Consider the following 11,553-nt stretch of genomic DNA (forward strand, 5'->3'; position numbering starts at 1 on the left):
CAACAACCCTCCGACTACAAGACTTTGTGTCAGAAGAATTTGATGTGGAAGACGGACTTCCACAAGGATCACCCCTATCTGTCATACTTTACATAATCTACAATTCATCACTGCTCATTGATACCAAAGTTGACATCACATCGGACAAAATCTCTCTAGGATTTATAGACGATGTAACACACTTAGTTGCGAGCAAAGACATCGACGTCAACGTAATGGAACTGGAGGACGAAGGAGACAAAGCGCTAGCATGGGGGAGGAGACACGGCGCGATATTCAATCAAAAGAAAGCCCAAGTGATGCATCTGACCCACCGCCGCCACAATAACCCAAAGATACTCTTCGGAAACCAGATACTGGAACCGAAAACCGAATTAAGATGGCTTGGTCTGTGGCTCGATCCCAAACTTAGTTTTGGACCACACATCAAGAGGATGCAACAAAGGGGAAAATCGACATTAGCTCAGCTAAGTAAAATTAACAGATGCTACTGGGGTACAGATCCCAAAGAAACTAAAAATTTGATCACTGCAGTTCTTAAACCGAGAATCCTGTTTGGATGTGTAGTTTGGTTCAACACAAAGACAGAGAGTAAAGTCTCTAAAATCTTCAGCCTCCTGCAGAACTCAGCTAACAGACTAGCGTTGGGAGCATTCAAAAGCTCTCCAGCGGATCACATGGAACACGATGCTAACATGGTTTCTTTCAAAGACCTAGCAATCAAATACAACCACAACTTCGCATACAAGCGCTTGACAGCTCCAACATCTCACCCGACCAAGCGGATCCTAGACATCGAGTTATCAAAAAGGCCACGTAACCTCTTAAGCCCAATGCATAGAATACTACGAAAAACTGATATGCTTCTGACCCCGGACCTCAAACTAGAAACAATCTACCCGTACCCCGTGGCCCCGTGGAAAGAACCATTATGGGAAGTTCAAAACCTGGACGAGAAACGAGACAAAGTCAAAGAAAAAATACCAACACAAATCGAAGACGAAGAAGAAAAGGGAGCGTGTGTCATATTCACGGACGGATCCTTCATCCCAGAAGTTGGGGGAGGAGCGGCAGCTGCGATGAACGACGGAGTGACAAGTCATGCATATGGACCACTTGAAGGAATCTCTAACTACGAAATGGAAGCAATGGCACTAATACTTGGTTTGATCAAATATAGCACGATGGTGACAGAACACCCAGATAAATACCACTCGGTGGCACTGTTCAGCGATAGCCAAGCCGCGCTGAATCTCCTAGCAAACCCAACGAAACCGGAGACACTTCAATACCTAGCAAAGACATTACAAAAGGCGGTACGGCGACTACCACAAGCGCACACAGTATCGCTATATTGGACGCCGGGTCACGAGGGGATCATGTTAAATGAGAAAGCGGATGAGGCGGCTCGAGCAGTGGCAGAGGGAAACTCAGAGGTGTTGATGCTACCAATCAGTTTAGGAGGCTTACTAAGACACACTAAACAAAGTTTCAAAAGGGGAGCTGTTCCAATCAAAAAATTCAAAACCCGTGGAAAACTAATAGCTGACGCACTCAATCAACTAGAAAAAGGGCAGGCGGCCACAATCTTCCAACTACGATGTGGTCACTGCCCCCTCAAAACATTCTTACACCGAATAGGGGCCGAAGAGAACGACAAGTGTGACACTTGTAAAGTTCCAGAAAGTCCGACTCACTTCTTGATATATTGTAGAAGATTCAACTCACAACGTCAAAACTTCAGAAAGAAAATCAAAAAAAGAAAAAATCCCAGTTGACACTAACTCGGCAACAAAATTACTAGATACTACAGCAGTGTTCCCTTACTTAGCTAGCTTCGTGGAAGAAACGGGCAGATTCACTCATTTAAAAACATATCTCGATTAATACGTGTGCTATATATTATGTCCAAAAACCTATGCCAATTTCTCCTTTTTTTATCTTCACTTCTAAATTTTTCTTTTCTCATGTATAAATGTTTGGATACGTCAATTTGTACGAGGCACCTGATGTGGAGGCTTAGTAGTCCGCCCATTGGTAGAACACATATAAAAGCAGTTGTTGTATTAGAGATACTACATTACTTACACAGATTAAATAGTGTGGCATGTGAAATCAAAAGCACTCAAAATAAAAAAAAATAAAAAAAATAAAAAAAAAAACACAAGGGAAAACTGATGGAAGCAACTGGATTCAAGCCCAAGCATATCAATTGCAAGACTCCAGTTGCATGTGATTTTTGGTTGACTACCTTATCTTCAATAATTTCATAGCTGGTAGGCTGAAGTATGCTGAATAAAGATCCAGCATACTTCTTGCCTATAGTTTGAGTTTGATGAAGCTTTCTACTTCTTGCAAGAGTCACATCATATCACCCATACATGAACATTTGGATGTTTACATGTGTTTAAAAAAATTACAACATAAGGTATTCAACAGAGGTATTCAGTGTAGAGATGATAGGTCTTCATTTTATACTTCATCAGTCTTTAAGCTCTGATGTATTCCACCCTGCCAATATATGTTCATCAGACCTTTCATTTGACATATGTGGAGACTGTGATGGTTACACTTACTAGCTGGAGCTGGAGTTAGATAGCCTGGCCTAGAGAAGAGTTTTTCTGATAGCCTATGTGATGCAAGGCCAGCAAAGGTGAAAAATGTGTCTAACAGTGTCAAATTATTGGTGGATTGAGCTCCAAGTCTGACACCACATAAATTTTGTGATGGCATGCCAACATGCACACACCAAAAAGTGAGAAATAGAAACTGATTTATTTTGTTAGTGTCTGGATTAGTAGAATCAGATTCAATGCCAAGAAGCCCTTTCTCAATAAAAAATGGTGGGAGAATAACCCTTGATTGTTAGTTAGATCTAGCAAGAAAGGTTCGTAATGGTCTATCTTCAATATCCAGGTCATTGAACTGTTGATATTCCATTCTTCTTCATCCCCATTATAGTCAATTTTGGATGTGATTTGATTTTAAAATATGAACTTAAGCACGGCGGCTGTTAGAAAAAAAGTCTGAAAAAAGGCAATCAGGCTTTCCGTGTGAAACAGCTTCACTGTCTGAGGAGACCAACAAAGGCTTGTTGGTCTTGGGATCCAAACACTGTTACAAGCTTATTTTCCTGGTCTATAATAAGTCATCTGTGTGTGTGCATGTTGACCTGTCATCACAGAATTTATGTGGTGTGAGCCGCTTGAAATCACAATGTTATCTCTTCAATCAATGTTCCAGAGACCCAATGATCTTCTGTACCTGAAGATTCTGGATCAATTGTTGGCGTCAGAAGTGAAAAATGTCAACATTTTCAGCTTATGATATGAAAAAGGGTCACTCACCTGTCTCTCAAACAACCCCTGGCAGAAAAATGCATCACACCTCATCCTGAAGGTATTGCTAGAGTACGCAAAGTCTGCAGATGTATCTCTGTAGTCCATTAGGAAGGACATGCTGAGTTACAGGAGCATAGCAGGGCAGACAGTCAATCATGAGTGATGCAGTGTAAAGTATGGAAACTGCCTGTCCTACAAGCATTTATCCTTTGTAAAGCTAAGGATGTAACTGGCCTGGAGACTAAATACGGGATGTCAATAAGGTCACATTATCAACCCAAAAATAGTCCCTACATCTTCAAAAAGTCATATTATCCCCTTCAAGAAACTCAGTAGGTGCTTGAGTTAGCTCTGGGGTTGGTACCTTGTCCATACAGCTATGGTATGTACTTCCTTGCTGAACCTGGGGCTAACTGGGGCCCTTGCTGGCCATCAAGGGAGCACTCCATCTGTATTGACATGAAAAGTGATGAAATCAGAATGGCCAGGTGACTGGTAAGGAATCACTTATTAGTGATGAGGTAAAGCACTGCGGCTGAGATCACTAAAGAGTGAGAAATGGAAAGATAGGCACCTGCCGTAAGGTGGCACAAGTAAAGAGAGAAATGTTTGAGTGATCAATATTCCCAAGAACACGAACTACTAAATATGAGATAACATGATCTTTGTACAAACCTGGTAAGGAATCACTTATTAGTGATGAGGTAAAGCGCTGCGGCTGAGATCACTAAAGAGTGAGAAATGGAAAGATAGGCACCTGTCGTAAGGTGGCACAAGTAAAGAGAGAAATGTTTGAGTGAGGAAAATAACAACAACACGCAAACAACCGCTCTTTATAGTGTGATATCTTTCTAGACATAGGTTTAACAAATGATAGTAGTTGTGAGTCTCATTTACCGGATTGGGATTAGTGACTATTGAGCTCGAACAGAGAGAAACAAAGAGAACGCCGCAGAACATGTTAGGTGGACTCAATACGGTTAGTTAGGATGGTAACTATTGGAGAGAAAAATAAAGAAACAGATAAGAGAGAAAAATCCTCGACTTCAACAAAAAGTACCAACACCGTGGGGCCCATTGATGGCCATCAAGGGGGTACTCAAGCTATTTTAAAACAGATATTCATGGTGCCACAGGGGTATTGGATGGAAAAACATTTTGAGTTAAAATTTATTAGCCGGTCTCAAAGCAAACCCGGTTGCCAAAAAACCCGGTACACCCAGTTGCGTAACTTTGTGCATTGAGTTGACATTTTTGACACCTCCCAGCCAAAAAGACAACCAGGTGTACCGGGTTTTTTGCCGACCGGGTTTGGTTTGAGACCGGCTATTGCTGGAAATAAAAACATAGTGAGTTACGATTAGGATATCAGTGAACATAAAAAACATTCTGAGCCACAATTGAGGTATTGGTGGACAGAAAAACATTTTGAGTACAATTGGCATATTGGTGGGCAGAAAAAACATTTTGAGTTACAATTAGGATCTCTGTGGAGAAACAAACATTTCAAGTTTCAATTAAAGTATTGGTGGACAGAAAAACAATTTCAAGTTGCAAGATATTAGTGGACGGAAAAAACATTTTGAGTCACAATCAAGGTAGTAGAACTGGCCAGATGGCTGCCGCCACCATCTGAAATTTCTTTGAATTTCCTCTGAAGTTTCTCTGAAGATTCTTTAAAATTTCTTCGAAAAGTTCTTGAAACCATGGTAGTACAGTCGGCTCTTGATGTAAGCATATTGATGGTCGACAGATTCTCCTTGCTTATATTGCGCAATGCATACTGCAAAAGCATAATACAGCCTTTTGGGCCCATGTATACCAAAAAAAATCCCGCAAAAACCTATGCATATAGCAAGATATGCCTATGTCAAGCTTGCTTACATCGAGAGTTGACTGTATCTAGCCTTCCAGTGACTAGTAGCTGGGGGCTGTGAGTGGTACAGTAGATTGCAGGAGTCAGGATTCTTGGCATGTAACAAACACATACGGAGGTGACAGAACACACATAGTTCCCTGGGCAGTCTTGGGGCAGGCACTCAATTTGATGGACACTCAATGTGTTGATTGAGACACTTACAGCCCAATTGGTGGCATCTGAGGTTCTGTCAATTGTGTAGTCGCATCCAAGCCCTCTGATATTGTGACTGAGAACCACAAACATTCAGCAGTATACATTCTGGTGGAAGCTCTGCCCAGCCAGCAGTTACCATGATCACTTTTGGCTTCAGAATGCACAAATGACAACTTGGCTGTCTGACCCATTCAATCAAGTATCAACCTGGTATCTTTTGCTTTGCACTCACAGTACCATATTAAACTTGCAGGATATTTGCTTTGGATGGACATAGACCCTCAACCTTATAACCCAAGCCTAGCCATTTCTAAAGAAATATTGGGATTCCAGAAATTCAGATATGCAAATTTGAGAACAATGCATACAACAGCATCCAAGCCTACCACACATCCCTAACCATGGCCATAGAGGACCATGAGCGGTAGTGGACAGCTGAGTTGATATGGTAATTTCACAACTCGAATGCAGTAGGCACTTTTGTACTATTGGTCTAACTCATTGACTTGACCTGGTCCATAGAGGTGAAATAGGACCAATGCCAGAGAGAATGTCACGGGCAAGACCTCCCCGGTCAACGCAGTACTGTGAGATCAAAAAAATAGATCACGGCTGAATTTGACTACACGTACAAAAGAGGTAAGTGACGAAGATGAATACACATGGATTGTGGTCATGAAGGTGTATGAGGCAGGTTGAAATCTACGAGAGATGGAACACAATCAAATGCTGAAGAGGTGGACGATTGGACCAGAAAGAGAAGAAACTTCAATGTGTCTCGGGTCGCGTGAGGGAAGTAATCTGCCGCATCAGAAGCTCATAACTATCACAGTATGGGGCGGATAAGAGGGGACACATTTTCAGTATCCAGAAATAAGACGCAAAAAGTATGCCTGGTATCATGAGCTTACGTCAGTATCGTAAGTGCGCTGTTTGGCACAGTCCGGATGAGGTTTACGCCCAAGCCATGATAGAACCCAGAGATGCCCTCTGTCTTCATGATGTGATTGAAAGTTTGCTTCATACGAGGATATACCAACTTGGTCCTTCGGGATTCGGGCTTTGAAGAGGGAATTGCATCTATGTGAGACTGGGAAACAGGCTGAATCTGGCATGAAGGTGGTTCAAGACGGTGAACTTGAAGACGAGTCCGCAGGACTTCATGGGGATAGGTGATCACAGAAGCCAACATCTTCGAGCAAGCGGAGGCGACCAAAATCCGACTCGATGGCAGGTCATTGGAATCGGTAGACTCTAGGAATTCATCATTCGCAATGCCATTAGACTGAAAGTTCTAAGGTATTACACCAAGCAAGAAACCGATCGGCGCTGTACATACTGTAATACAACTTGATTTGCTCGTAAAGCGGAAATTGGATCGCCACATGAGAAACTCCGAATAAGCTGGGCAGCATACCGCGGTAAAACCCCCGCAAGCCTTCTTGTGCGTAGATCCTACGAAAAGCGTCAAAAGTATGTTTATAACGCTCTGTCTTTGAACCTTCCGTGATGCGCTGTGTCTGAGCGAAATAAACGACCCGGTGTCAGACAAACAGGTTGAAATTTAGCTTGTGAATCGAGATTGGCTGGGTGAAAACCTTGACGAACCATAAATCGAGTTTTGATCACCCATAGTGGATTAGTTGCTATTGTTGAAGTGGCGCCAGCAGTCATAGCTGCCAAAACATGAGAAAAGACATCTTCACGATGACCTATCGGGGAAGATGCATGTATCACAAAATGAGCATGGTAAATAATGAGTCCATCTCATCAATGAAAGTACACGGACTAGGGCGTAACTCGGCCAAGGTTGATTTAACTGAATCGTAAACGGTAAAGTAGATAGCCCAGGTGGGTAGATATCCAAATATAGTGGGACCAAGTCCTCGATAGAGACCGCGAAAACCCTCTTCTTGCCAGATAATCCGAAGGGAGCCTATATCATTACAAGGTTGAGTTTATCATATCACTTGCCATGAGAACGATATCATCTGAACAGCTGATTAAAGTTAACCGAGAGGCTGTACACACCTACTAGGCCGTCGTAATAGCCAGTCTGACCTTCAACTCGCAAGCCACCTTGCGCTTGCAGCTTTGTCTTGACAAGATCCAGAGGACAAGTCAGGATGCTGCTGACCAAGCCGGCTCCAGCTCCTATAACAATATGATAGCATGTCATCAGAATTTTATTACTTGCGCCTTGAGCTTCTTATGAAAGAAGTACGTTACCTGATATCATAGACCTGTAGACATCCAATTGATCAACACATGAAATCGGTCGGTCAGTGAGTTAGATTTGGTAGCTGATGGCGAAAACCATGAGAAGTGGAGCGAAATGAGCCCACGCACTCAATGCCGACCAGATAACTCCATCGACCGTCGCCCTTGCCATCCAAGTCCTTCAGCAAGCCGCGCATCCAAGCTCATTCGGGAATCAGCTGCTGAAAGGAATGGGACCGAATATCGCAGTATGCAAGGCTAACTGAAGTAAACTCGGATGTTTACGTGACAGAAATGAATATTCTATCCTTTTCTCGATGTACGAAATGATGTAGAGCGACGTGCACAGACTTGACGCAAAAAGAAAGAGAAACGGTGTTTTAAGGGCTTGTTGGTACCGTTATCATAATGGTGTGCGCAGTGCTTTAAATGCCTGCAGCCTGCAGGAAACTCATCCATCCCCACTATTTCGGAGCCCGTCAACATCCTGGGGTGGGCAGGTGAGCTTAAAAGCATACACTGTATAGAAAGCTACCTCTCAAATCACATAACTCCAGGTTTTAGAAACTCGAACAACATGGGTCAATTCAGATTCGTTCTCCTTTGCGCGCAATGCATGTTCTTAAAGCATAACAATTTTGCACCACGGACGGATCTAGTATTTAGCCTGCTGTCATGAGGTGATGCAAAAGTTTTCTTGAAAAAAGAAGAAATTGAAACAAGGCTGATATCATATGCACTAGGTTCGGGAAAGGGCAGAAAGGGGCAAGAATCGCAAGAACAACAGTTGGAGCTCTAGTAGCAGAGGCTCTAGTCCATGTTCTCTGAACAAAGCCCCTGCATATAGTATGTAGGTACCTATATGACACGGCTTACGGTCAGCGTATCCAGTAAATATGGAGGACGAGAGTCGCGAGCGAGGACCACCTCAAACGCTAGCTTAACAACAAGCCCACTGTGCCAGGTGATTTTTCTCGGAAACGACAATCGTTGCGTGACTAATAGCCACCTTTTGGTGGGTGTTTTTTCACTTCGCTTTTACACCACGACCCACAAATGCATTTTCTTCAAAAAAATAGTCAGATGAGCTCTGTCGAGTTATGAAGGAAATGGCCTCTTCAGAATCTCGACAGAGCTCATGATCGTGTTGATTCATTGAGGCTGCTTATTTTGAGATTTGAAATTTCAACCGCTAAGATTGTTATGTGTACCCTTAAAAAGGCTCGAGAGATGGTCAATTGACTCCCTTAAACAAACTTATTACTCGTTTTCCAGCTCAATTCTTGTGAGCTGGCACTTTTGATTCTCTTTTTTTTCTAATAGAAGTTATGTACAAGATGCTGAACTCATACCAGCCAGTTTCAGAAACAACATCAAAGTAATGTTGAATGAGATAGGATGGGTTGCATCCAAAAGTGACCCAAATTTCACTTTTTGGGGCTATTGGTCACGCCAGAGATGTCGTTTAATGTGCAAGTCCCTCGTGCCTCGGCTTCGGGTTACCGTGAGCTTTTGCACGATTGGACTTGGGTTAAGTTAGCCTCAAACGTGTTGTGCACTATGCGTTATGCACTGTGCACTACACATACTTATGCACTATTCACTGTGCCATTCTGTTCCAGACGCATCTGCAACTGAAGAACTAGGCAAAAGGATCTATTGACCAATTCACGCATTTTGGTGCGGTCGGTCGGTCGACTGATCAACTTCCAGCGTCTGGATCTGGAACTAGCAATGTTCTAGATCGAACACCCCCTTTTACGATTCCAATCGGTCGTCTCCCACTTGAAACGCTTTGTTTTTTGTCCGTATTTTGTATGTAGATATGTGAAGTGACTGTTGTCAATTGTCTCAATCATCAAACACATCTCTTTTGCTTACCTGATCCTGCTAAAAGACCTCAAAGATATCTTGTGTGTAATTGTCCATTGGTTTTTCCCGATGCAATCTCAAAATGAAGATCCAACCAACTACTCCGATGAAGAGATTGATCAAAATCATCCTACATACCTTCAAGAGATTGAAGAAGAAAGCATCCGACAATGTGTGGCGGCAGGAATGAAAAGAACCGAAATCTGCTCTCATCTTGAAGGCATGGGTATTGATATGTCACGAACCACTCTGACCAGACGTCTCCAGAAATATGGTCTTAGTACTGCCTATAGCAAATTTTCACCACAAGATAGATCAATAGTTCAAGCGCTCTTAATCAAATTCAACAAACTTGGCTATCAAAGGAAGGAAGCCATTACTCAGATTATGGGAGATACAGGGATTTCAATCAACATGTATGATCTGCGTACAATATCTGAAGAATTACACACTAGTTGGCAAAAAGATGATATTCAACAAGGGCTGGTGGTTCCGGAAGACCTCATTGAACAAATGAAATTCATAGTGGCCGGTTCTCACCGCGACACTGGTTACCGCCGCATGCAGAATGCCTTGGCAGTCATACATAACATCCGAGTCAACAGAGACACTGTTAGATCTTTTCTCCATCAAATTGATCCTGAAGGGGTAGAAGCACGACGTAAAGGTAAATTGAAGAGGCGGGTTTTTCATGTTGATGGTCCAAATCATGTCTGGTCTACAGATGGTCACGATAAACTTAAACCTTTTGGAATTACTGTTTATGGGTTCATTGATGCTTGGTCTCGTAAGGTTTTGGGTTTGTATGTTGGTGTAAACAATAATGATCCACGTAGAATTGGTTATCACTATCTAGATGTTGTTGAAAATATTGGAGGTATTCCCCAGAAGACATGCACAGATCATGGGACTGAGACTATCAAGATGGCAGGATTTCAAATGTCATTGGTTCAAATATATGGTGGTTTAACTCCTGAAGAAGCTGAAGCGGCTCATCTCTATACAACTTCTCAAAGAAACCAGAAGATTGAAAGTCTTTGGTCTCTGCTACGCAAAGCAATTGGTATCAATATTCATGATGAGATAGAGGACGGTGTAAAGAGGGGAATTTATGATGAGTGTGATCCCCTGCAGAAGTGAGTCAGTCAATCTTACTTTTCATTTTCTTTGATACTTATGTGCAACCTGCTCTTTTAGGATGCTTTTCCTGCATCTTTGGATCCCCATTGTGCAAAAACTCCTGGACGAATACACCCACATTAAGAACGCCTCACGCACTCGAAAAAATCAAAATTCAGGTCTTCCAACTGGTGTGATTCTCAATGTCATTTACTCTTCACCTGAGGAATACAATGCCACAGAAGGCCTAATTCCTGTACCAACAGAAACCATTCAAGCTCTCAGACAAAGACATTTTCCTGATGCAGAGATTCTGTTCCAAGTGTCTCCAAAGCCCTTTGAACAGCAAGTTGACAGCGCTCTTCGATGCTTGGGTATCAAACGTGAAAATATCACATTTGAAACTGTGTGGATTTTTTTTCAACCAATACTAGAGGCTTTGAAACTGGTTGATGTTGATATCAATGAAGCCAGATTGGTATCTAGACATCAAGAAGAATTTGTTCCTGACGTTGATGATGGGATTGAACATCGATTGGCACCAATTCTTGTAGGGCATCAACCAGACGCGTAAGTTAAAGGAAAGATAAATGGTGTCTGTTGTGTTTTGTTTAGAAAGTTGTGTTTTCAGATGTTTATGTCTGTCCCACCTGAACATCTGTGTTTATAGTTATAGCCAATCTGTTCTGATAGACATATGTTATCTGACCCAATTGCATGTCCTTCATCATTGACAAACTTTGTTTTCACAACGACTGGCAACAATTACTTTCAAATTTCACATAATCTGATATTTTGACTAGATTCTGCTCTTGTTCATTTAGCACAACTGCTATGTGTCTGATCAGACTCAATTTCAACATGTTTGTTTGTACTGTCTCCATTTGAGATCAACTCAATCACAAGGAATCATTAAAAATCAAGAAC

General features: G+C 42.2%; 1 protein-coding gene across 1 annotated transcript; it reads right to left on the minus strand.

Annotated features, from left to right (window-relative positions):
- Positions 1 to 5,845: 5,845 nt before the first annotated feature.
- Positions 5,846 to 8,054, minus strand: MELLADRAFT_46330 (uncharacterized protein; the record flags this gene model as incomplete). The annotated part of the gene is made up of 8 exons (XM_007404027.1): positions 5,846 to 6,238; positions 6,327 to 6,669; positions 6,755 to 6,935; positions 7,024 to 7,127; positions 7,205 to 7,351; positions 7,447 to 7,569; positions 7,645 to 7,658; positions 7,765 to 8,054. 8 exons carry the CDS (start codon positions 7,830 to 7,832, stop codon positions 6,184 to 6,186), a joined length of 1,035 nt encoding a protein of 344 aa, XP_007404089.1.
- Between the last annotated feature and the right edge of the window lie 3,499 nt (positions 8,055 to 11,553).

This window comes from Melampsora larici-populina (assembly GCF_000204055.1).
Source record: "Melampsora larici-populina 98AG31 unplaced genomic scaffold MELLAscaffold_1, whole genome shotgun sequence".
Lineage (NCBI taxonomy): Eukaryota > Fungi > Basidiomycota > Pucciniomycetes > Pucciniales > Melampsoraceae > Melampsora > Melampsora laricis-populina.